This window comes from Scyliorhinus torazame, chromosome 19 (genome assembly GCF_047496885.1).
Source record: "Scyliorhinus torazame isolate Kashiwa2021f chromosome 19, sScyTor2.1, whole genome shotgun sequence".
NCBI lineage: Eukaryota > Metazoa > Chordata > Chondrichthyes > Carcharhiniformes > Scyliorhinidae > Scyliorhinus > Scyliorhinus torazame.
The window spans coordinates 10,388,048-10,415,052 of NC_092725.1; the positions used below are offsets into that span (position 1 = coordinate 10,388,048).

The 27,005-nt window shown below is 51.5% G+C and overlaps 1 protein-coding gene across 1 annotated transcript in view; it reads right to left on the reverse strand.

Annotated features, from left to right (window-relative positions):
• Positions 1-16,466: 16,466 nt before the first annotated feature.
• The window catches only part of LOC140396622 (tyrosinase-like), a 60,295-nt gene continuing 49,756 nt past the window's right edge, over positions 16,467-27,005 (reverse strand). Inside the window, exon 4 of the mRNA XM_072485416.1 lies at positions 16,467-16,635. Coding sequence (XP_072341517.1) covers positions 16,467-16,635 — 169 coding nt within the window. The remainder of the gene's footprint in view (positions 16,636-27,005) is intronic.

A 27,005-nucleotide genomic window follows, 5' to 3' on the forward strand; every position in this document is an offset into this window, starting at 1 on the left:
GGCTGTCGTGTTCGGTGCGCTGGTCTTGGGAGTGTCGGACTGTCGTGTTCGGTGCGCTGGTCTTGGGAGGGTCGGGCTGTCGTGTTCGGTGCGCTGGTCTTGGGAGGGTCGGGCTGTCGTGTTCAGTGCGCTGGTCTTGGGAGGGTCGGGCTGTCGTGTTCGGTGCGCTGGTCTTGGGAGGGTCGGGCTGTCGTGTTCGGTGCGCTGGTCTTGGGAGGGTCGGGCTGTCGTGTTCGGTGCGCTGGTCTTGGGAGGGTCGGGCTGTCGTGTTCGGTGCGCTGGTCTTGGGAGGGTCGGGCTGTCGTGTTCGGTGCGCTGGTCTTGGGAGAGTCGGACTGTCGTGTTCGGTGCGCTGGTCTTGGGAGGGTCGGGCTGTCGTGTTCGGTGCGCTGGTCTTGGGAGGGTCGGGCTGTCGTGTTCGGTGCGCTGGTCTTGGGAGGGTCGGGCTGTCGTGTTCGGTGCGCTGGTCTTGGGAGGGTCGGGCTGTCGTGTTCGGTGTGCTGGTCTAACACTGGCTGCAACTGGATGCAGCTTAGATCAGAAAGATACCCCAGACCTTGAAGTTAGTTCAATCTGATTTATTGAACCAGTCGCACAGTTCGCACAGTTCTCTGTGAGTTCGACTCTCTGCTAACCTAAGTGTGGTTACTCTGTCTGACTGAACCAGACTAGCCCTTCGCCACGTGGTGGAGGTGTGATAGTGTACATACACCCTGACTCACTCTGTAGATGTTCATCAGTGGAAAGAGGCGGAGTGTGAGTGCCTCGTGTCTTTTATAGTCAGATCCCACCCCTGAGTGTCCTGCCTGCTTATGGGTCATGTCCTGTTCTCTGTGTCCATTAGCTGCTTGTCATTATGTGTGTGTCTGCATATCATGACAGGAGGAATGGCGTATGCTGAGCGGAGGCTGGTTAATCTGTGGTTGGTCCGTTGAAGAGAGGGGTTGTTCTCGGTATCCTTTCTGTGATGGCGGGGAGTGTGGCCGCTGCTGGATGTTTGCTAGCGACCGTTTGGGTAAAGTGACCACAATGCTGTCTTTAATCCCGGTCTGGTCTGATGGTTCAGGGAATATTCTCCGGGTTGTATCAGGGAGAAGAGAATTGAGCCTCCCTCCGAGGATTAGGGTTAGGGTTAGGGGCATGGTTAGGATTAGGGTTAGGGTTAGGGTTGTGGTTAGGGTTAGGGGTGGGCTAGGGTTAGGGCTAGGATTGGTGTTTGGATGGGGTTTGTGTTAGGGTTAGGATTGGGGTTAGGATTGGGGTTAGGGTTAGGATTGGGGTTAGGGTTAGGATTGGGGTTAGGATTGGGGTTAGGGTTAGGATTGGGGTTAGGATTAGGATTGGGTTTTTATGAGGGTTATGGTTAGGGTTAGGGTTAGGGTTTGGATTGGAGTTCAGATTGGTTTGCGTTAAGGTTTAAGAATGGGGTTAGGGTTATGGTTAGAGTTAGGGTTAGGGTTAGGGTTAGGATTGGCGTTCGGGTTAGGGTTAGGGTTAGGGTTAGCGTTAGGATTGGTGTTAGGGTTATGGTTAGGGTTAGGATTGGTGTTCGGGTTTTGGTTCGGGTTAGGGTTAGGGTTAATGCTAGGGTTGGGGTTAGGGTTAAGGTTAGTGTCTTAAGGGTTAGGGTTAGACTGCCTACTCTCTCTGTAGATTCAAGATCATTTTAACTATACAGGAATGACGTGCCAGACACTCACTGGGGCTGGTTTAGCACAGCGGGCTAAACTGCTGGCTTTTAATGCAGAACAATGCCAACAGCGCGGATTCAATTCCCGTACCAGCCTCCCCGAACAGGTGCCGGAATGTGGCGACTAGGGGCTTTTCATAGTAACTTAATTGAATCCAACGCGTGACAATAAGCGATTATTATTATTATAGACCAATAAAGCAGTCCCTTTCTTCGTCCACTCTCTGGGTGAAGAAATTTCTCCTCATCTCAGTCCTAATTTGAGAGACTGTCATGCGCTCTTTTACGGCCTCCGGATTAGGGAAGAAGTATCTGAACAAAAGCTTGAACTCCTGAAAGACATTAACTGGAAGCCGTTCTGGCGCATTGAAGATCTTTTCTCCTTTTTTAAAATTTGTATTTTCTTTATCTCTCAATCACCCTTTCCCTTCTGTGCTGCGTGTGTGTGTGTCTATGTGTGTGTTGTGTAGAGAGAGAGCGAGAAAGAGTTCCATCTTCGTTCAGGGTCGAGTCGCTTCTGTCCAGCTCTCTCAGAAAGCAGCCCGCAGGAACTACTCACTGGCCGCTGCCAGGCAGCACACTGTTCCTGGCCAATCCACAGGTTTCCAGCCGGCCAGCCGGACTGGCTGCCTCCGCAACGGGCCCCTAAGATTCACTCGTCGTTGATGAGTCTGTTTCCCGTCTCCAAACATAAAACCTGGGAACACAGTGTCCTGACGAGATGGCTGCCTCAGCTTGACTGCACCGTTCAAAGGCTTGTGAGTCCGTGGAGCAAACATAAATAAAACAAAATAAATGGGAACAAAGCAAATGTACAGGAAGGCCTCTTAAACTCTCTGTGCAAATGTACGGAACCATTGTTGGCGCTGTGCTGGTCCCAAGACTGGGGTTAAGTTGCGTTGTATGGAGAGGTCAGGGGGTGATCGGTGCTCTCTCTCTCCCCAGGCTGAGAGACGGGGATACTTGTAGAAGCCAGGTATTTTGAATACAACTAGTATAGGTAAAAGATAGCTGTTTAAGCATAAATGTTGAGCCCCAGTTTTAAATACCCATTTATACAGCATCATTCACTTTTACTGAGGTCCGTTGTTCTGGCAAATGCATATTTTCAAAGACAGTGTGACATTAAAACAGCACAGTTGCAAGATAATTTGACACTGCTTGTGCTAATTGTCAAGGCCAAGGGATTGAATACACAGCAACATGAAGGCACCATTGTTCACAATGCAGATAACAGCTGGGCCAGAAAAGCTGATGTTGCACATTGAAGATGGACGGCTTGCCATCAAATCAAATGTGTTTGAGTCTAACCCAAACCAATTAGGATTATATTGGGGTGTGATTAGATGACTTAAGACAGATATGAAAGTGTATAACTGAAAAGTTTCCCCCGCCATTTTAGTTTAGTTTTTCGTGTGTTGTCTGTGGTTTTATTGTCTTTGTGAGTTTTAGTTTTTAGGTTATTGTCTTTGGGGGTTCTGTCAGTCTCACAGTCTGTGTCAGTGATGTTAGTCCACTTTTGACTTTGAGTTTGAGTTTAGCTGAAGATTAGCTTTCTCTCTCTCTTCATGTTTCATTGCCAGACTTTGACCTTTTAAAAGTTACTTTCGAGCTGTCTGCCTAAGCAAAGAAAGATAATGTCTGGAATTCTCTGAAAGCTTCGAATTGTCTACGAATTGCCTTTTAAATGACTTTCAAATTGTAATCAAGCGACTACAAATAAAACAATTCTTTTTGGCACCTGAGGAGTTTATACTGCAAATTCCTGCTGAGTTCCAGTATTCGCAAAGTGCTACTGATAACCGAATAGCAGAGATGATATAAATTCCTTCAACTATACACAGTCGAATAATACAAGGAATCGAACAACTTAACACAGTCTACAAATAGTACAAATCTTACAACTTGTCGTATTGCGCCAGGACTTGATTCATCAACTAAGCTTCCCCCAAACTTGGCGTGGTTCGACAGGTTAAGATCCCATAAATTATAGTTTCCTATAATTGGCGTAGCCAGCCAGGAGGGGAGAGTACTGAACGACCTTCGAAGGCCCAGATGACGACGGAAAGCTTCGAAGATAATCGGAGGAGGTCGGGAACCTTCGGGAAGCTTCGGAGATAATCGGAGGAGGTCGGGAACCTTCGGGAAGCTTCGGAGATAATCGGAGGAGGCCCAGAAGACAGCCGGAACCCACGGCTAGACTAGGGTAAGAAATATCTTTTTCACCCATTAAAAGTCTTAAAGCCGCATCAATCAGTACTTCGACCCTTGAAAAGAACATTTTTTATATACTGTGTTAAATAAATCAAGTGCCAGTCGGTCAGACTATCAGGCGTGACTGGAAGATTAGTCACTGCAGTAACTAAAATAAAACGGCAGTCAGCGATCAAGAAAAGTTATGGCTGATCCAATTCAAAGTGTAGATTCAGAGCCTTTAGCAGACAGAAAATTACTCCCCACTACATCCAAGGGGGGTGCTGGAATACCAGATGTTTCTGTTGAAGATATGTTGGGGGATTTTAGATCTTTCATTCGTAGACAATTTGGACTGTCTGAAGTTGCTACAAAAATTGAATCAAAATATGATATCCCCAAAGGACAGTGGTCCCTTGATAATATCAAGAAGGCATGGGGTAAGACCACACGGTTAAACGGTGGAAGACGTATGAAATGGTCTTTTGCAGTAATGGCACAGCTCCAAAAACATCAAGAGACAATTGCTAAAATTAAATTTGATCATGAGTATAGGTCCACTAAAGACCAACTAATTGCAGTTGTTGAAGAATTGCGAGATGCAAAATCCAAACTTGAGCATTATGATGAAATTAGAACAGATTTGCAAAATAAAACCTCTGAACTCCAGCAGTTCAAATCGGAGAATTTCAAAATCAAGTTTTTAAAGTGGAGTCAAAATACCAACAGTTGCAATTAAATACTGAACGAAGTGATGATGAGTATAGGTCCACTAAAAAACAACTAATTGCAGTTGTTGAAGAATTGCAAGATGCAAAATCCAAACTTGAGCGTTATGATGAAATTAAAACAGATTTGCAAAACAAAACCTCTGAACTTCAGCAGTTATCTTTTCAAATAACAGAATTCCAAAATCAAGTTGTTAAAGTGGAGACAAAATACCGACAATTGCAATTAAAAACTGAGCAAATTGAACTTGAAAATTGCAAGTTAATCGAAGAAAGATGTGTTTTAGCTGAACACTGCAAAATTTCTGTGCAGAAATTTGAACAAACAGCACAAACTCAGAAAGCAGCCCAAGCGCCCCACCTAGTGGCACAATCGGCAATTGCACAGCCAAGAACAAATGTCACGAATAAATCAGTTCCTTTGTCAGATGAATCAGACGAAGATAGTGTTCAAATCCAGCCCATGTTACCTGCTGCTCCAGCGGCGGCTGTTGCAGCACCTGCAGGAATATCAGCAGTAACTACAATTTCACCACCAGCGCTAGAACAAACATGTACCCTTGCTCCATTAAAATCACGTAAGAAAATACCACAATGTCTTTCCTGTGGTAGAGTAGGACACTGGATGGCAAAATGCTATCAAAAACAACGGATAGATTCAAGAGATGATAATGAAGTAGACAATGTTCACTACAATACATCTCCACCTCGTGGTCAACCATGTAACACGTACCAACAAGACACACCCAGTATGGCTTCTGGTCAGCAACACTGGCTAAGCAACTACAACCATGGTTTGCTTTTACAGTTAATCAACAACAGTATCATAATAGCCCAACTGTTTACCACATGGCTTTACAGAATCATCTCAGGCAACTGCCTGTTCGGCCTTCCACCATTATCCAATATGAAGATGATGTTCTGATAACCTCCATCAATAAAGATGATCATGACAAAGACTTACGGGTGGTCTTGAACCACCTCAGTACTAACAGTCACAAAGCTAGCTTTCACAAAGCACAAATTGCCCAGAAAGATGTTTACTTGGGACAGAAAATTTCCAAACGAGAAAGGGAACTTACTCAGAAGAGAACGGCTGCCATCAAAGCAGCTAAAGAACCCTCAATGTATCGCTAAAAAGTTGCCAAGAACTGTCAACTTAAGAAAACTGTCATTATTCTGAACGTTGCTTTAATAATTTAAAGAAATTAACATATCTTGTTAGCTGTGTTTCCTTTAACAGAATCGACAAATTCATCGACAGAAAATCAAGATAAAGCACAAGATTGGTTCAGTTATATATTTAATAAGTTATTGTATTTGATATTTTAAAATAAATGTTTCAAATTAGCCTGGAAATTAAAACTTCAAACAATGTGGAAGCTGGTTTAAAAAAAAACCAACAATCTTTGATTAAAAGCCAAAAGAACAGGTTGTTCAAAGAAATTTGATAACGGGAATTTGGCAGCAATCCAACTTTTACTCCCAGTCCATTTGAGTGACAAAAAAAAAGTTTAAAGATGCGAATGGCATCATTCCAAGCTATACGCCTCTTTTTGTCTCTGTAAGAAAATTAACCCTTTCAACAAGCTTTTGTGTATAATCCAGAGGATGTCCATTTTGATAATCATTTTACCATTTATTACTAGATCATATGTTCAACTTTTATTGTATAATAACTTTACATGAAGTTATTATTAATTACCAATGTGATCAAATTTGATTAATTTATTAATTATAATAATTATTTTGAAATGCCTGTTGCAATGTTAATTCCATTTTGTTTAAAACTGCAATGATTCTTTGCGCTTTTACCTATCCTATCGCATTAATGATGTATTTTAATCTTTTCTGATATATCTCAATTTTTCGATTTATCAAAGGGCCGACTGTAGGAGCCAGGTATTTCAAATACAACTAGTATAGGTAAAAGATAGCTGTTTAAGTACTCATTTTTAAAAATGAGAATTTCAGCACACATAAATTCAGGACTTCAATGTGATACATGAAACAGCATAAAATTCCATTATAAGATTATAGCAGCACAGTTGCAAGACAATTTGACACTGCTTGTGCTAATTGTCAAGGCCAAGGACGGAGTTCCATGGCAACTAGGTGGCAAGAGTCCAATGCAGTTTGTAAGAGCATTGAATCATATATATATTCTCGCTATGAAGTCTCAATTGTTACATTAGCCAAGCCAGCTAAAAGATTAGTAAAATATCACATTCCATAACATGTAGACATGAAACAATTAAAAAGCTGATGTTGCACATTGAAGATGGACGGCTTGCCATCAAATCAAATGTGTTTGAGTCTAACCCAAACCAATTAGGATTATATTGGGGTGTAATTAGATGACTTAAGACAGATATGAAAGTGTATAACTGAAAAGTTTCCGCCCGCCATTTTAGTGTATTGTCTTTGGGAGTGTGTGTGTTGAAGAGATGTCTTTGTGTTGTCTTTCTGTTAGTTTAGTCAGTTTTGTCCTTTATAGTCTCCATTTTAGAGATGTCTTTTGGGGGTTCTGTCAGTCTCACAGTCTGTGTCAGTGATGTTAGTCCACTTTTGACTTTGAGTTTGAGTTGAGCTGAAGATTAGCTTTCTCTCTCTCTTCATGTTTCATTGCCAGACTTTGACCTTTTAAAAGTTACTTTCGAGCTGTCTGCCTAAGCAAAGAAAGATAATGTCTGTAATTCTCTGAAAACTTCGAATTGTCTACGAATTGCCTTTTAAATGACTTTCAAATTGTAATCAAGCGACTACAAATAAAACAATTCCTTTTGGCACCTGAGGAGTTTATACTGCAAATTTCTGCTGAGTTCCAGTATTTGCAAAGTGCTACTGATAACCGAATAGCAGAGATGATATAAATTCCTTCAACTTTACACAGTCGAATAATACAAGGAATCGAACAACTTAACACAGTCTACAAATATTACAAATCTTACAACTTGTCGTATTGCGCCAGGACTTGATTCATCAACTAAGCTTCCCCCAAATTGGTGTAGTTCGACAGGTTAAGATCCCATAAATTATAGATTCCTATAGTCCTCCTTTATGAGCGAAGAACTGCGTCAATTCCTGCTCAGCAAGGGCATCGCCTCGAGCAGGACGACCAGTTACAACCCCCGGGGAAACGGACAGGCAGAGAGGGAGAACGGAACGGTCTGGAAGACCGTCCTACTGGCCCTACGGTCCAGGAGCCTCCCAGTCTCCCGCTGGCAAGTAGTCCTCCCGGAGGCCCTCCACGCCATCTGGTCGCTGCTGTGTACAACTACCAATCAGACACCTCATGAACGTCTCCTTGTCTTCCCCAGGAAGTCCTCCTCCGGGATCTTGCTCCCAACCTGGCTAGCGACACCCGGACCCATCCTGCTTCAGAAGCACGTGCGGGCGCACAAGTTGGACCCGTTGGTCGAGAGGGTCCGCCTGCTGCACGCTAACCCCCAGTACGCCTACGTGGCGTTCCCTGACGGCCGGCAAGATACGGTCTCCCTTCGGGACCTGGCGCCCGCCGGAACCCCACGCGCACCCGAACCATTGCCCCCACCCCCACCATCCCCACAGCACCTCACTGGAGGGTCAGTACTCCCGCCGCTCCTGCCTAGGCCCGACCACCCACCGACGCCCCCTCCAGACGACCCCCCCCCCACCCATGTCAACCTGTTGCCCCAACAGCGCCGCCTAGGGGTGACGAAGCTGCCTGGGAGGCCGAAACCACGCTCCCGGAGTCGCAACTGCCGGGACCCCCACCAGAATCACCGCCGAAGCCCAGACGCTCCAGAAGGACGACCAGGCCACCCGATCGACTGATTGCTGCACCATGAACACTTTGTAAATATCCTCGACAGCACGGTACCTCCATACCTGGTCATACCATGCTAAAGGCGACTGTTACCACCGGCCACCATCCCCGCCGTACTCTTTTTTAACAGGGGGTGAATGTGGTAGTACCAGGTATTGCGGTACCTAAGAGGCTGATGACCATTGGTTAGACCCAGGAGTCTACCATTGGCTGTTGTTACGTAGCTCCGCCGGCGGGGAGGGGGGGCTTGGAGTGCTGCCGTGGCGACGGCCCAGAGGGCCATTCCCTTGCAGGAAAACCCCTCCATCCTCACCCATTCCGAGTTGGGTTCACATGTCCATCCTCTCGCTCTCCCTGCCGTAGCTGCCCGGTGGGAGTATTGTAGATTCGGCAGGCCAGACCGGCCGCAGTTTCCCTCCTTTGCTGTGTCGATTTGGGGTTTCACACAAACGCCACGATCATTTTGTCGATGAGGTGGAAGAAGACCTTGGGGATGTCGATCGAGGTGGATCTAAACAGGAAGAGGAGCCTGGGCAGTACGTCCATCTTGATCGTCTGCGCCCTCCCCGCCAGGGAGAGCGGGAGCGCGTCCCACCTCCGCGGGTCCAATTTAACTTCCTCCGCCAGGCTGGTCAGCTGCCCCTTGTGGATCCGCGCCCAGTCTCCGGCTAACTGGATCCCCAGGTAGCGGAATTTCAATGGAATCCCTCCAGCTCTGTCCCTCCCTGGTTTGGGTTCACCGGGAACGCTCGCTCTTGCCCAGGTTGTGTCTGTCGCCCGAGAAGGCTCTGAACTCCCCCGGGGGCTGCACCATTGCTTTCAGGCCGCTCAGTGGGTCCGAGGCGTAGAGGAGCAGGTCGCCCGCATAGAGTGAGGCTCTGTGCTCACTGCCTCCTCTTCGGGTACCCTTCCAGCCTCCAACCTCTCGCAGGGTGATCGGCAAGGGGTTCAATTGCCAGGGCGAAGAGGAGCGGGGACAGTGGGCATCCCTGACGTGTGCCTCTGTGCTGGTGGTGTTGGTCCGAACACTCGCCTTCATGGGCGCTGCACAGGGGTTTCACCCAGGAGGTGAACCCTGCTCCGAGCCCAAACCGCTCCAGTACCTCAAAGAGGTGCTTCCACTCGACTCTGTCGAAAGCCTTCTCTACATCCAGGAAGATGCTCACCTCTGGTGCTCTCTTCCTGGGGGCAGGGGTCATTATTACATTCATCAGTCGCCTGATGTTCACAGTTAGCTGCCGACCCTTGACAAAGCCCGCCTGGTCCTCTGCGACCATCTCTTGCACGCAGCTCTCCAATCTCTTGGCCAGGGCTTTCGCGAGTATCTTCGCGTCCACATTCAGCAGCGAAATGTGTGACCCACATTCCCTCGGGTCTTTGTCTATTTGGGGGAACAGCGATATCGTGCCCCGTGTTCGCGTACGAAGCGGGCTGCCCCTAGCTAGCGAGTCTGCAAACATATCCCGTAAGTGTGGCACCAGGGCTGGCGCTAATTCCTTACCGAAGTCCGCAAGTTGGGACCCGGTGCCTTCCCCGCCTGCATGGAGCTGATGCTCTCCTTCACCCATCCCAGACCGACTGATGCTTCCAATTCCCCCCTACCGTCCCCACGATCGACATGTCCAGTCCATTGAGGAACCGATTCATCCCCCCTCGGGTGTCTCGGAGGTGTACAGTCCCCGGTAGAAAGTCTCAAACGCCCGGTTGACCTCTGCTATTTTCTACCTGGTCCCCCGTGCCTGGCGGAGTTGGTGCCCTGCTTTCCTGGTGGATCGCAGGTTAAGGTCTAGTTGTAGCTTTTTCCCCTCCGCCGGCAGCTCTACGGCCGGGGCCTGGGAGTATTTTCTGTCGACCTCCAGGATGGAGTCGATCAGTTGTTGCCCGGCCGCCCCCTCTTCCCTGTCTCTATGCACCTTGTGGGCTATAATCTCTCCTCTAATCACAGCCTTCCGCGCCTCCCAGAACGTGGAGGGTGAGGCCTCCCCGTTCCGGTTGTTTCTCACGTACTCGCCTATGGCCTGTGATGTTTTCTGACAGAAGGCCTTGTCGGCCAAGAGGTCCGTGTCCAGCCTCCATGTGGGGCGCTGGGCATGACCCGTCTGCAACCTCACATCCATGGAGTGCGGAGCGCGGTCGGAGATGACGATCGCGGAGTATTCCGCACTGACTATTCCTGGAAGCACCAATTTCCCCACTGCAAAGGAGTCGATGCGGGAGTATACCTTGTGCGAGAATAATGGGAATTCCCTCTCACCAGGGTTTAGGAATCGCCATGGGTCCACTGCTCCGTCAACGCTCCCAGTTCCTTAGCCATGCCTGTCTTTTTCCCCGTTCTCGGTTTGGATCGAACGGTCAGTGGGTCCTCGACCCAGCACAAGTCGCCCCCCGATAATCAGTCGGTGTGTGTCAATGTTGGGGATTTCCGCCATGGTCTTCGCTATAAAGTCTGTGCCGTCCCAGTTGGGAGCGTGCACAGTTACCAGCACCACCGCTCCCCCTTTTCCAGGACACCGCTGACCATGACGTGCCCCTGGGTCCGTAACCGTCCACGTCTCGGTGAGCCTCGCCCTCTTGCTAATCCGTGTAGCCACTTCCCTAGCCCTCGTCCCGCAGCATGAGCAGCATGTCTGCCCCTCCCAGCCCTGCCTCACCAGCAGCCTGTCCTTCTCCCTCAGCTGTGTCTCCTTCCTCAGGAAGATTATGTCGGCCTCCAGGCCTCTCAAGTGACCGATGCTGCTCGATCTTTTCACTGGGCTGTTGAGTCCCATTACATTCCAGGTGATAATACTGATGGCGGGGGGGTGGGGGGGGTGAACCATACTTACCTGGTGGACGCGTCCCCGCTCACTGGGGTTTCCTTTTGTTGGAGGGCCATCCAAAATGGCCGCAGTCGCCGCTCTCACCACGAGGCCGAGCCCCTGCGCTCCCTTTGTCCAGGGGGAACCCAACATGGCCGCCAACTGTCTGTACACCACGTAGGTGCGCCCCTGCACCCCGGGGTTTCCGTTCATTTAGAGACCCGTCAAGGTAGCTGCTTGCGGCGCCATCTTGTTTCCTCAATCTGCTCCCTACCAGCCAAGGCCAATCAGAGCACCGGTCTTTTTTCCCATCCTGTTTCCTACGTTTTCCTTGCCCCCCCCCCCTCCCCCCACCCCCCCCCCACACCCCGATGCACTATCAATTACGACGAGGTGAGAGTAGAGAGTAATCGAGGCTTTATTAAGCAGAGATGCGTGGCCTCCTGCAGCTGCCACCAGAATGGGAGCTGCTCGGTGTGCAGACACGTTTATACTCCGCCTACTGGGCGGAGCCAGCAGGCAGGGACCTACCCCCGTACCTGTAGTACAGGAGTCTTACCGTATTACCTCTAATAACAACTATTATACAATCAGTGGTGACTACCACATTCACCCCCTGTTAGAAAAGGGCCCGGCGGGGGGGGGGTGGAAAAAAATTTGCAGGTTTGTGAAAATTTCAAGTTTACAGTCTGGTGAAAATTTACAAATTCAGCCAGTCGGGTGCCTTGATCCTCCGCTGTGAGCGCCTCGGTCCCGGTGGTGATGCAGGCGCCGACTTGGTCGCCTGTGACTCCGGGAGCGTGTAGGCCTCATCTTCATCCCCGGGTGGAACCAATGGGAGGACGGATCGTCCTGGGGCGGGGGCTGTAGTGAGGTGCGCTGGGGGGAGGGTGGGTGGCGCCGAGGCAATTGGAGGGGAGGGTGGGGATCCAGCTGGTGCCAGGTCCCTGAGGGAGACTCTGTCTTGTCGGCCGTCGGGGTACGCCACCCATAGGCGTACTGCGGGTTCGCCTGCAGCAGCTGCACCCTTTCGACCAACGGGTCTGCCTTGTGGAGCCGCACGTGTTTGCGGAGGAGAAAGGGTCCTGGGGCTCCAGCCACGTTGGGAGCGAAACCCCGGAGGTGGACTTCCTGGGGAAGACAAGGAGACGTTCATGGGGGGCTTCCTTAGTCGCAGTGCAGAGTAGCGATCGAATGGAGTGGAGCGCGTCGGGGACGACTTCCTGCCAGCGGGAGGCCGGGAGATTTTTAGACCGCAGGGCCAGCAGGACGGCCTTCCAGACCGTCCCGTTCTCCCACTCCACCTGCCCGTTTCCCCGGGGGTTATAACTGGTCGTCCTGCTCGAGGCGATGCCCTTGCTGAGCAGGAACTGACGCAGCTCATCGCTCATAAAGGAGGATCCCCGGTCGTTGTGGACGTAAGCGGGGAAACCGAACAGGGCGAAGATGCTATTGAGGGCCTTGATGACCGTGGCAGATGTCATATCGGGGCAGGGGATGGCGAAGGGGAACCGGGAGTATTCATCGACCACGTTCAGGAAGTACGTGTTTCGGTCAGTGGAGGGGAGGGGCCCTTTGAAGTCTGCGCTGAGGCGTTCAAAGGAGCTGGAGGCCTTCACCAGGCACGCTCGATCTGGCCGGTAGAAGTGCGGCTTGCACTCCGCGCAGACCTGGCAGTCCCTGGTGGCGGTCCTGACCTCCTCAATGGAGTAGGGGAGGTTGCGGCCTTCATGAAGTGAAAGAACCGGGAGACCCCTGGGTGACAGAGACCATCGTGCAGGGTCCGGAGTCGGTCCACTTGTGCGCTGGCACATGTACCTCGGGATTGGGGTCTGGGGGCTCGTTGAGCTTCCCCGGGCGATACAAAATCTCGTAATTGTAGGTGGAGAGCTCGATCCTTCACCTCAAGATCTTGTTGTTTTAGATCTTGTCCCGCTGTGTATTGTTAAACATGAAGCAACCGACCGTTGGTCAGTGAGGAGAGTGAAGCTCCTGCCGGCCAGGTAATGCCTCCAATGTCTCACAGCTTCCACAATGGCTTGGGCCTCCTTTTCGACGGAGGAGTGTCGAATTTCGGAGGCATGGAGGGTGCGGGAGAAGAAGGCCACGGGCCTGCCCGCCTGGTTGAGGGTGGCGGCCAGAGCCACGTCCGATGCATCGCTCTCGACCTGAAAGGGGAGGGACTCGTCGACCGCGTGCATCGCGGCCTTGGCGATGTCGGCCTTGATGCGGTTGAAGGCCTGGGGGGCTTCAGCCGTCAGGGGGAAAAGGGTGGACTTGATGAGTGGGCGGGCCTTGTCTGCATAATTAGGGACCCACTGGGCGTAGTAGGAGAAAAACCCCAGGCATCGTTTCAGGGCCTTGGGGCAGTGGGGGAGGGGGAGTTCCAGCAGGGGGCGCATGCGGTCGGGGTCGGGCCCTAGAACTCCATTTTCCCCGTCATAGCCAAGGATGGCTAAGCGGTTGGTGCGGAGCATGCATTTCTCCTTATTGGACATGAGATGAAGGAGTTTGGCGGTGTGGAGAAATTTGAGAAGGTTAGCGTTAGTGTCGTGGTCCTGCTGATCATGGCCGCAGATGGTGACGTTATCTAGGTAAGGGAAGGGGGCGTACGACTGTATGTTACGGGAGGCTACCGTTAGCGAGTTCGCGAGTTGCCTGGTCGCCGCGAGGTCGTGCGTACCCTCTTCTAAGAGGCCCGTACCGGTCAACCATTCGGTCCATCTCTCGCTGGAAGACCGAGACTCCATTAGTGACGCCGAAGGGAACCCTAAGGAAGTGATAGAGGCGACCGTCTGCTTCGAACGCGGTGTATTGGCGGTCCTCCGGGCGGAGGGGGAGCTGGTGGTAGGCGGACTTCAAGTCCACTGTGGAAAAGACCCGGTACTGCGCAATCTGATTGACCACGTCAGATATGCGTGGGAGGGGGTACGCGTCGAGCTGCGTGGGAGGGGGTACGCGTCGAGCTGCGTGGGAGGGGGTACGCGTCGAGCTGCGTGGGAGGGGGTACGCGTCGAGCTGCGTGGGAGGGGGTACGCGCCGAGCTGAGTGTACCGATTGATGGTCTGGCTGTAGTCAATGACCATCCTGTGTTTCTCCCCAGTTTTCACCACGACCACTTGGGCTCTCCAGGGGCTGTTGCTGCCTCAATGACACCTTCCCACAGAAACCGTTGGACCTCCGACCTGGTGAAGGTCCGGTCCTGGGCGCTGTACCGTCTGCTCCTGGTGGCGACGGGTTTGCAATCCAGGGTGAGGTTTGCAAACAGGGAAGGTGGGTCGACTTTAAGGATCGTGAGGCTGCACACGGTAAGGGGGGGGTAGGGGTGTGCCGAATTTTAAGGTTAAGCTTTGGAGGTGGCACTGGAAGTCCAGGCCGAGTAACAGGGCAGCGCAGAGGTGGGGGAGGACGTAGAGCTGGAAGTTGCTGAACTCCACGCCCTGGACGGTGAGGGTGGCGATGCAGTACCCCGGATTTCCACGGAGTGGGATCCGGAGGCCAGGGAGATTTTTTGGGTGACGGGGTGTACTGGGAGTGAGCAGCGCCTCACCGTCGTGGGGTGGAGTTAAGGATGTCCTGTGCCCATCGACTTTCACCGTTGTCGTCACGGTTGCGAGGTTGAGCGGCCGGGACTGGTCGAGCGTGATGGAGGCGAGCTGCGGCTGGTGTTGGTGGGCCCCGGGCTGGTCGGCGGTGGTGGCAGGCGATGAACGGCCAGATGCAGTGCCCGACGAGCAGGGGTCCTGAGGCGCCGTCCAAAATGGCGGCGCACATGGCGGGCGGCATTAAAGATGGCGGCACCCACGGGACGCACGTGGTCTGTGGGGACGAAAATGGTGGCGGCCACAGGTCGCAGGAGGGGGGGGTGCAAGAACGCTGGGCCTACGGACAGCAGGAACCGAGCCGGCCTGGCACGAAATGGCCCTTCTTCCCGCAGGCCTTGCAGAGCGCGCTCCGCGCCGGGCAGCGCTGCCGGGGGTGCTTTGTCTGCCCGCAGAAATGGCATTTGCCCCCCCCCCCCGGGTTGGCTGGCTGCCGCGTGGCACAGGCTTGGGGTTGGTTGGGGGCGGCCGCTGGTGGGGCCCACGATGTCCATGAGGGCGCACTTTGATTTGTCCCTCAGTTTGCTGATTTAGTTTAATTGGTGAACTCAAATGAAGCAAAACCAAGACCAGAATGTTATATTTGCATTGATAATCCTCAGGCATTTCTTTATTGTGACTTGAGTGATCATTACAGACAGATTCACGACAACACAGCACGGGGTTAGATACAGAGTAAAGCTCCCTCGACACTGTCCCCATCAAACACTCCCAGGACAGGTACAGCACGGGGTGAGATACAGAGTAAAGCTCCCTCTACACTGTCCCCATCAAACACTCCCAGGAAAGGTAGAGCACGGGGTTAGATCCAGAGAAAAGCTCCCTCTACACTGTCCCCATCAAACACTCCCCGGATAGGTACAGCACGGGGTTAGATACAGAGTAAAGCTCCCTCTACACTGTCCCCATCAAACACTCCCAGGACAGGTACAGCACGGGGTTAGATACAGAGTAATGCTCCCTCTACACTGTCCCCATCAAACTCTGCCATGGCAGGTACAGCACAGGGTTAGATACAGAGTAAAGCTCCCTCTACACTGTCCCCATCATACACTCCCAGGACAGGTACAGCACGGGGTTAGATACAGAGTAAAGCTCCCTCTACACTGTCCCCATCAAACACTCCCAGGACAGGTACAGCACGGGGTTAGATACAGAGTAAAGCTCCCTCTACACTGTCCCCATCAAACACTCCCAGGACAGGTACAGCACAGGGTTAGATACAGAGTAAAGTTCCCGCCACTCTGTCCCCATCAAACACTCCCAGGACAGGCACAGCACGGGGTTACAGACAGAGTAAAGCTCCCTCTACACTGTCCCCATCAAACACTCCCAGGACAGGTACAGCACGGGGTTAGATACAGAGTAAAGCTCCCTCTACACTGTCCCCATCAAACACTCCCAGGACAGGTACAGCACGGGGTTAGATACAGAGTAAAGCTCCCTCTACACTGTCCCAATTGAAAATCTAAGTTCAGTCTATTTAAGGGCCTTCAGGTGTCTGAAACCCCCCTTGCAGTTGGGTGGGAACATAAAAAGGAGAAAGAGGGGAGCGATTAAGAGGCAGTGAGTTGATGCAGTTATTGAGTGCGTCCTCCAGCGTTGTCTCCTCACTCCAATGTGCCTGGCGAGGAGGACCATCGTTCATTAGTTTCCCTCATAGACATATCCAAGCGGCGTAGTCGCTCCAAACAGCTCTCTGTTTTTGACTATTGGTAAGAAGGGGACCATGATGTCATCTGCCCTGTGCCCAATGGGAACGTGGCCTGCTGGGTAGCTGCTGGTTTTATGAAGCCTCCACCACTGGTCAAAGATCCTGCAAAGATCAAGAGGAGAGGTGTTGAGGTCCGTTCGCCTATCTTTTCAATTGTCCGTCTGGTCTCCCCTGTTTATAGAGTCTGAACTGCTGCTCACGGTCTCCGGAGTGCCTGTCCAGTGTGCAGTGGACTGAGTAAATTGTGAGGGGATCCACGGTCCGTGGGGAATGTCAGGGGGGGGCGGCGGGGGTAGGAGGTGGGGAACAAGTGTCATGTGGGGCGTCCTGTCTAAAGGAGCTGCCGCCTGCTTCAAAGTTTCGACGTGGTTCGAGCCCTGCCCCGCCTGACATTTCCAGGGGAACTAAAGGGGGCTGGAACAGAGACTGGCAACGTCTGGTTTCTAGGGAAACTGATGCTAGTTGAAACCAGGCCGGAGGCCGAAAGCGTCGGTGGCGCAGGCCGCCTCGAGCCCAGTGAGCGTGCAACCGGGATCCATGAAGTGGAAAAGGGCGCGAACAAGGTTTCTGCCGTTGTCACTGTGGTAATACCAGGTATTGCAGTGCCTGAGAGGTGGGTGCCCATTGGCTAGACCTAGGAGTCTACCATTGGCTAACGCACATAGCTCCGCCCTGAGAGGCGGGGTATAAGAACCCATGCCGTCCCAGCAGCCTTCACTTTCTGTATCGAAGCTGCTGGGTACAGTTCTAGCTGATTAACGCCGATCAGTACGACTCTCCTTGTCTCACGAGTAATTGATTGTGCAGCAGTCACCGAGAGTCAGTGGTCAGACAAAGCTGGCACAGGGTTCGCACTGAAGGTTTGGATAAAGGTCATGTTGGAGGTTGCATCTTGGGCAGCACGGTAGCACAGTGGTTCGCACTGTTGCTTCATAGTGCCAGGGTCCCTGGTTCGATTCCTAACTTGGGTCACTGTCTGTGCGGAGTCTGCTCGTTCTCCCCGTGTCTGCGAGGGTTTCCTCCGGGCGCTCCGGTTTCCTCCCGAAAGACGTGCTTGTTGGGTGAATTGGCCATTCTGAATTCTCCCTCTGTGTAGAACAGGCGCCGGAGTGTGGCGATGAGGGGATTTTCACAGTAACTTAATTGCAGCGTCAATGTAAGCCTAATTGCTCCACTAATGAAGATTATTATTATCAGGTCTGTTGCGAGCTTAGCTGAGGAGTTTCTGGAATAGGACACCATTTCTGGACAGACTAAGGTGTCATGTGAATGTCCCATTCAGAGATGTTTTTGTCTTATTACAGGACTTTGGTGATGTCATTATGTGGGTGGAGAAGGGCTGTGGCTCTGAGATTTACTTTCCCTTTGAGTTTGGACTGGTTTGTACCGCACAGGTTGAAAGAAGTCTTGGATTGGGTTGGATTGGATTGGGTTTGTTATTGTCACGTGTACCGAGGTACAGCGAAAAGTATTTTTCTGCGAGCAGCTCAAAAGGTCATTAAGTACATGAGAAGAAAAGGGAATAAAAGAAAATACATAATAGGGCAACACAAGGTACACAATGTAACTACATAAGCACTGGCATCGGATGAAGCATACAGGGTGTAGTGTTAATCAGGTCAGTCCATAAGAGGGTCATTTAGGAGTCTGGTGACAGTGGGGAAGAAGCTGTTTTTCAGTCTGTTCGTGCGTGTTCTCAGACTTCTGTATCTCCTGCCCGATGGAAGAAGTTGGAAGAGTGAGTAAGCCGGGTGGGAGGGGTCTTTGATTATGCTGCCCTCTCTCTAACTTCATTTTAAAAGCTGTTTCTGGACTGCTTGATAACGTAAAAGGGACAATTGCTTTCTGGGAGAATTCAAACCTGCTGTTTGGAAAGGAGTCACGAGCATCCAGACCAGGTCGCAGACCAGTAAGAGGACCATGTGCTTGGCCAAGCCTTTGAAAAGGGGTTTCTGGTTTTTACTTGGATTTTGTTATTAAATTGGAACAGTTAAGGGGGAATTCATTAATGGTGATAGATAAATTACTGTCGGTGTGTGGGGTCTTTGTAGTTGAGAAAAATGTTTGCATGTGTGTATACAAATGTTAACTAACTTCATAGGATAGAGTTTTTTTTGTTGATTAAAAGCAGAAAAGAACTCTATTGTCTCTTGTGCTCATCCCAGCCACTTTCAATAAACAGATGTCGGTCAGGAACTCCATGATATGCTTTGGAGTTTTCTGAACCCTGACCCACAACAAGTTGGGGGCTCGTCCGGGATAAAAGTCTACCTTTCGTTATTGGGTTGACTTAGTGAACTTAAGACAGCGTGGGGTGAGCAGATTTGTGTTTGCTTTTCAGGTATTGGAGTCAAGTTTAAATAGGGAGGGTGCTGTGGACGATGGCTCTTTCAGAGGCTCAGACGTTTTTGGGAGTGGGGAAGAGCTCACGCAGCACCTTACAAACGGAGACTAAGAAGAGGCTTTTAGATTTGGCAGAAACATTGCAGTTAACATTGCCTGACAAAGTACGAAAAGAAGAGGCAATTGTGGCAGTAGCTGAGCATTTAAAATTGCCCCAGACACAGTCGGAATCATTGGAAATGGCAAGAATTCAATTACAGATCAAGCAGCTTGAACATGAAAAAGAATGAAAGCAGCTTGATTACGAAATGAGGGAAAAAGAAAGAATACACCTTGCAGAACAAAAAGAAAGAGAAAGGGAGGTAGAGATCAGGGAAAAAGAAAAAGAGAGAGGCTTTGAACTTCAGAAACTGGCCATAAAAAGTGGAAGGCAGTTAAAATTGGCGGAGTTAAAGAGAAACGTACAGTCTGAGGATAGTGATGAGGACAAAGAGAAGGAGCATCATAGTTGAAGGCTTGGTGGGGATGTGATGAGGACAAAGAGAAGGAGCATCATAGTTGAAGGCTTGGTGGGGATGTGATGAGGACAAAGAGAAGGAGCATCATAGTTGAAGGCTTGGTGGGGATCTATTTAAATATGTCCAAGCATTGCCGATGTTTGATGAGAAGAATGTAGAAGCCTTTTTCATTTCATTTGAGAAGGTCGCTAAATCACAGAATCATAGCATTTACAGTGCAGAAGGAGGGCATTCGGCCCATCGAGTCTGCACTGGCTCTTACAAAGAGCACCCTACTGAAGCCCACGTATCTACCCTATCCCTGTGACCCACATCCCCCACTTCACATTATTTTGAACACTAAAGGTAATTTATCATTGGCCAATCCACCTAACCCGCACGTCTTTGAACTGTGGGAGGAAACCGGAGCACCCGGAGGAAACCCACGCAGGGAGAACGTGCAGACTCCGCGCAGACAGTGACCCAGTGGGGAATCGAACCTGGGACCCTGGAGCTGTGAATCAACTGTGCTAACCACTGTGCTACCGTGCTGCCCCGAACACCATTCCCAGACTGCTTCACTGGGATGCTGACTGTGACAGAACACCATTCCAAGGAAAATAAATTATTATTATTATTTTTAAAAAAATTTAGAGTACCCAATTCATTTTTTCCAATTAAGGGGCAATTTAAGGTGGCAACTTCACCTGCCCTGCACATCTTTGGGTTGTGGGGGCGAAACCCACGCGGACACGGGGGGAATGTGCAAACTCCACACGGACAGTGACCCAAGGCCGGGATCGAACCCGGGACCTCGGCACCGTGAGGCCGCAGTGCTAACCACTGCGCCACCCTGCTGCCCAGGAAAATAAATTAAATGGCCAAAGGACTTGTGGCTGTTACTGATTCAAACAAAGTCGGTTGATAGAGCGAGTGAAGTGTTTACATCACTATCAGCACACGGTTAGATACAGAGTAAAGCTCCCTCTACACTGTCCCCATCAAACACACCCAGGACAGGTACAGCACGGGGTTAGATACAGAGTAAAGCTCCCTCTAAACTGTTCCCATCAAACACTCCCAGGACAGGTACAGCACGGGGTTAGTTACAGAGTAAAGCTCCCTCTAAACTGTTCCCATCAAACACTCCCACGACAGGTACAGCACGGGGTTAGATACAGAGTAAAGCTCCCTCGACACTGTCCCCATCAAACACTCCCAGGACTGGTACAGCACGGGGTAGATACAGAGTAACGCTCCCTCTACACTGTCCCCATCAAACACTCCCAGGACAGGTACAGCACGGGGTTAGATACAGAGTAAAGCTCCCACTACAATGTCCCCATCAAACACTCCCAGGACAGGTACAGCACGGGGTTAGATACAGAGTAAACCTCCCACTACACTGTCCCCATCAAACACTCCCAGGACAGGTACAGCACGGGGTTAGATACAGAGTAAAGCTTCCTTTACACTGTCCCCATCACACACTCCCAGGACAGGTACAGCACGGGGTTAGATACAGAGTAAAGCTCCCTCTTCACTGTACCCATCAAAAGACCCCCAGGACAGGTATAGCACGGGGTAAGAGACAGAGTAAAGCTCCCTTTACACTGTCCCCATCACACACTCCCAGGACAGGTACAGCACCGGGGTGGATACAGAATTAAGCACCGATAGCACAAATGGCTAGCACTGTGGCTTCATTTCCAAACTGGATTTACTAAAGGTTCCTGGCAGGTACCTATATCCGAAAGGGCGAAGGAGATTTCAGCTGTTGTGACTCCAGATGGTATATACCAATTCGAAGTTATGGCATTTGGCATGAAAAACGCCCCAGCCACATTTCAACAGTTAACTAACAAAGTCATATTGGGATTACCCAATGTTGCCTCACCAGACAAGGACAAAACCTGCTGCTCTGAGATGGTCTAACCAGACCAGAACTGTACCCTGTGCTCCCAGTGTGGTCTAACCAGACCAGAACTGTACACAGTGCTCCCAGTGTGGTCAAACCAGACCAGAACTGTACACAGTGCTCCCAGTGTGGTCTAACCAGACCAGAACTGTACACAGTGCTCCCAGTGTGGTCTAACCAGACCAGAACTGTACACAGCGCTCCCAGTGTGGTATAACCAGACCAGAACTGTACACAGTGCTCCCAGTGTGGTCTAACCAGACCAGAACTGTACACAGCGCTCCCAGTGTGGTCTAACCAGACCAGAACTGTACACAGTGCTCCCAGTGTGGTTTAGCCAGACCAGAACTGTACACAGTGCTCCCAGTGTGGTCTAACCAGACCAGAACTGTACACAGTGCTCCCAGTGTGGTCTAACCAGACCAGAACTGTACACAGTGCTCCCAGTGTGGTCTAACCAGACCAGAACTGTACACAGTGTTCCCAGAGTGGTCTAACCAGACCAGAACTGTACACAGTGCTCCCAGTGTGGTCTAACCAGACCAGAACTGTTGACAGAGCTCCCAATGTGGTCTAACCAGACCAGAACTATATACAGGGCTCCCAGTTAGGTCTAACCAGACCAGAACTGTACACAGCGCTCCCATTGTGGTCTAACCAGACCAGAACTGTGCACAGTGCTCCCAGTGTGGTCTAACCAGGCCAGAACTATATACAGTGCTCCCAGTGTGGTCTAACCAGACCTGAACTGTACACAGAGCTCCCAGTGTGGTCTAACCGGACCAGAACTGTACACAGCGATCCCAGTGTGGTCTAACCGGACCAGAACTGTACACAGTGCTCCCAGTGTGGTCTAACCAGACCAGAACTGTACACAGTGCTCCCAGTGTGGTCTAACCAGACCAGAACTGTACACAGTGCTCCCAGTGTGGTCTAACCAGACCAGAACTGTACACAGCGCTCCCAGTGTGGTCTAACCAGACCAGAACTGTACACAGTGCTCCCAGTGTGGTCTAACCAGACCAGAACTGTACACAGTGCTCCCAGTGTGGTTTAGCCAGACCAGAACTGTACACAGTGCTCCCAGTGTGGTCTAACCAGACCAGAACTGTACACAGTGCTCCCAGTGTGGTCTAACCAGACCAGAACTGTACACAGTGCTCCCATTGTGGTCTAACCAGACCAGAACTGTACACAGAGCTCCCAGTGTGGTCTAACCAGACCAGAACTGTACACAGTGCTCCCAGTGTGGTCTAACCAGACCAGAACTGTACACAGTGCTCCCAGTGTGGTCTAACCAGACCAGAACTGTACACAGTGCTCCCAGTGTGGTCTAACCAGACCAGAACTGTCGACAGAGCTCCCAATGTGGTCTAACCAGACCAGAACTATATACAGTGCTCCCAGTGTGGTCTAACCTGACCAGAACTGTACACAGCGCTCCCAGTGTGGTCTAACCAGACCAGAACTGTGCACAGCGCTCCCAGTGTGGTCTAACCAGACCAGAACTGTACACAGTGCTCGCAGTGTGGTCTAACCAGACCAGAACTGTACACAGTGCTCCCAGTGTGGTCTAACCAGACCAGAACTGTACACAGTGCTCCCAGTGTGGTCTAACCAGACCTGAACTGTACACAGAGCTCCCAGTGTGGTCTAACCGGACCAGAACTGTACACACTGCTCCCAGTGTGGTCTAACCAGACCAGAACTGTACACAGTGCTCCCAGTGTGGTCTAACCAGTCCGGAACTGTACACAGCGATCCCAGTGTGGTCTAACCAGACCAGAACTGTACACAGTGCTCCCAGTGTGGTCTAACCGGACCAGAACTGTACACAGTGCTCCCAGTGTGGCCTAACCAGCCCGGAACTGTACACAGTGCTCCCAGTGTGGTCTAACCTGACCAGAACTGTACACAGTGCTCCCAGTGTGGTCTAACCAGGCCAGAACTGTACACAGTGCTCCCAGTGTGGTCTAACCAGACCAGAACTGTACACAGTGCTCCCAGTGTGGTCTAACCAGGCCAGAACTGTACACAGTGCTCCCAGTGTGGTCTAACCAGACCAGAACTGTACACAGTGCTCCCAGTGTGGTCTAACCAGACCAGAACTGTACACAGTGCTCCCAGTGTGGTCTAACCGGACCAGAACTGTACACAGTGCTCCCAGTGTGGTCTAACCAGACCAGAACTGTACACAGTGCTCCCAGTGTGGTCTAACCAGACCAGAACTGTACACAGTGCTCCCAGTGTGGTTTAGCCAGACCAGAACTGTACACAGTGCTCCCAGTGTGGTCTAACCAGACCAGAACTGTACACAGTGCTCCCAGTGTGGTCTAACCAGACCAGAACTGTACACAGTGCTCCCATTGTGGTCTAACCAGACCAGAACTGTACACAGAGCTCCCAGTGTGGTCTAACCAGACCAGAACTGTACACAGTGCTCCCAGTGTGGTCTAACCAGACCAGAACTGTACACAGTGCTCCCAGTGTGGTCTAACCAGACCAGAACTGTACACAGTGCTCCCAGTGTGGTCTAACCAGACCAGAACTGTCGACAGAGCTCCCAATGTGGTCTAACCAGACCAGAACTATATACAGTGCTCCCAGTGTGGTCTAACCTGACCAGAACTGTACACAGCGCTCCCAGTGTGGTCTAACCAGACCAGAACTGTGCACAGCGCTCCCAGTGTGGTCTAACCAGACCAGAACTGTACACAGTGCTCGCAGTGTGGTCTAACCAGACCAGAACTGTACACAGTGCTCCCAGTGTGGTCTAACCAGACCAGAACTGTACACAGTGCTCCCAGTGTGGTCTAACCAGACCTGAACTGTACACAGAGCTCCCAGTGTGGTCTAACCGGACCAGAACTGTACACACTGCTCCCAGTGTGGTCTAACCAGACCAGAACTGTACACAGTGCTCCCAGTGTGGTCTAACCAGTCCGGAACTGTACACAGCGATCCCAGTGTGGTCTAACCAGACCAGAACTGTACACAGTGCTCCCAGTGTGGTCTAACCGGACCAGAACTGTACACAGTGCTCCCAGTGTGGCCTAACCAGCCCGGAACTGTACACAGTGCTCCCAGTGTGGTCTAACCTGACCAGAACTGTACACAGTGCTCCCAGTGTGGTCTAACCAGGCCAGAACTGTACACAGTGCTCCCAGTGTGGTCTAACCAGACCAGAACTGTACACAGTGCTCCCAGTGTGGTCTAACCAGGCCAGAACTGTACACAGTGCTCCCAGTGTGGTCTAACCAGACCAGAACTGTACACAGTGCTCCCAGTGTGGTCTAACCAGACCAGAACTGTACACAGTGCTCCCAGTGTGGTCTAACCGGACCAGAACTGTACACAGTGCTCCCAGTGTGGTCTAACCAGACCAGAACTGTACACAGTGCTCCCAGTGTGGTCTAACCAGACCAGAACTATATACAGTGCTCCCAGTGTGGTCTAACCAGACCAGAACTGTACACAGTGCTCCCAGTGTGGTCTAACCAGACCAGAACTGCACACCGTGCTCCCAGTGTGGTCTAACCAGACCAGAACTGTACACAGTGCTCCCAGTGTGGTCTACCGAGACCGGAACTATATACAGTGCTGCAAAGCTACCCCCTCCTGTTCACTCCACACCTTGACCCTCCCTTTGAGGCCTTTATTGCTAACTGAATCCTATACGGTCTCGGACTTCCCTGTTTTAGCGATGGACTGGGCCCGACATTCTTTGTCCCTCGTGAGAACCCTCCCGGACCGTCAGCACGCCGGTGTGACGCTAATTTGGTTAATGTGCCTCGGGGGAGATACTGGACTCGGTGTTCCTAACACAGAGGGCCTGGGCGCCTACCTTGGGGCGAAATGGTTTGTGAAACCTGTCAAGCTCAAATTGCCAGAAACTGGGATTGAAGGCTGGCTCCCGTGAATGGTGAGCATGGAAACACTTTTCGTTTCTCATCTTAAAAAAGAAAGAAACGAGACTTCCGGTGGCGACCATGGAGCAAGAGGTCGCGTGTTTCCTAGCTCCCACTCGTGGTGGACCTTTGGGACCTATTCTCCCCCCCCCCACCCCCGACGTCTGGTGGTTTGATCGGTAAAGTAGGAGACTGGTGAGGCAGGGGAGAGGAATCCCCCACCAGTTTATGGAGTCGTGGAACAGAAGCGGTCTGCAAAGGAGAGATTGTTGGGCAAAGAAGTCTGCAGCACTGGAAGACATGGCGGAGGTTCAGGAGCCTGGGATTGCTGGCCCGGTGGTCAACGGGGCAGCGGGTGGAATTCCTTCAGCAGAGCTTTGCCAAGCAAAGGCAAGAGTACCTGGACCCGATTATGTTGGGGGTTGGCCGGGTGGAGCAATGATTGGAAACCCAGGGACAGGCGATCCAGAAGGCGGAGGAGGCGGTGGCTGGGCACGGGGACCAGCTCAACTCAATCGCGGCGGAGATGGAGCTGCTGAGGGGCCACCAGAAAAGGCTACGAGAGAAGGTGGAGGACCTGGACAACAGGTCGCGCAGGCAGAACCTGAGGCCTCCCGGAGGGCAGCGGGGGAACGGACGCAGGGGCTTATGTGCGCGTATGTTCGATAAGCTGCTGGGAGAAGGTACATTCATCCAACCTTTGCAGGTGGACAGGGCGCACAGAGCGAGGAAGCCACGAATGAATGATCTGACGAGAGCGATGGTGTTCCGAATGCACCAGCTCCTGGGCAAGGAACAGATCTTGAGGTGGGCCGGGCAGGCGAGGGTCTGCAAACGGGAAAATAACGAGCTCCGCGTTTACCAGGACCTGGGTGCGGAACTGGCCAAATGAAGGGCGAGCGTCAACAAAGTTCAAACGGCCCTCTTTCCGGAGGGGGTGAAGTTTGGCATCTTGTGCCCAGCTCCCTTGTGGGTCGCTTCTGAGGGTCAAGAACTTTTTTTCGGATCGCCGGATGAACTTGGTTGAGGAAGGGGGACTGGCAGGTGATGGGGGGACATTGAAGCTGGGGTCGGGTAGTCCTGTGTCTGTGCCGCTGGGCGTATTTTCGCTTTGGGCTGTGTGGATATGGGCGGGATTCTCCGAGCCAGAATCGCAGTTGGCGCGGGGGCAGAGAATGGGGCGTCAGACCCGCGATCGGGGGCCACCGATTGGCGGGCGCGCGATCTGATGGGAGGGGGGGGGTGGGGGGGGGGTGACCAGGCTGATCACGTGGAACGTGATAGGCCTGAATGGACCGGTCAAGAGGGCTCGCGTGTTCGCGCATTTGAGGAGGTTGAAGGTGACGTGGCAATGCTGTAGGAGACACACCTGAGGGGAGCGGATCAGACTAGGCTGAGGAAGGGGTGGGTCGGGCAGGTATTTCATTCGGGGCTCGACTCTGAAACAAGGCGGGGGGGGAGCGATCTTGACCAATAAACGGGTGTCATTTGTGGTAGGGGCGGACTCAGGGGGTAGGTAGGTTATGGAGAATGGGACCCTGGAGGGGATGCCGGTGGTATCTGCGAATATTTACGCACCAAACTGGGCCGAGTTTATGAGACGGCCGTTATGGAAGGCTCCAGACATGGACTCGCATATGTTGATCATGGTGGGGGGGACGGGGACTTTAATACAGTCCTCGATCTGAGGTTGGATCGGTCGGGTTCAAGGACAGGGAGGGTGCCAGCCGCGGCGAAGGAGCGAAAGGGGTTTATGGAACAGGTGGGAGGGGTGGATCCGCGAGGGTTCGGAAGGCCGAGATCGAA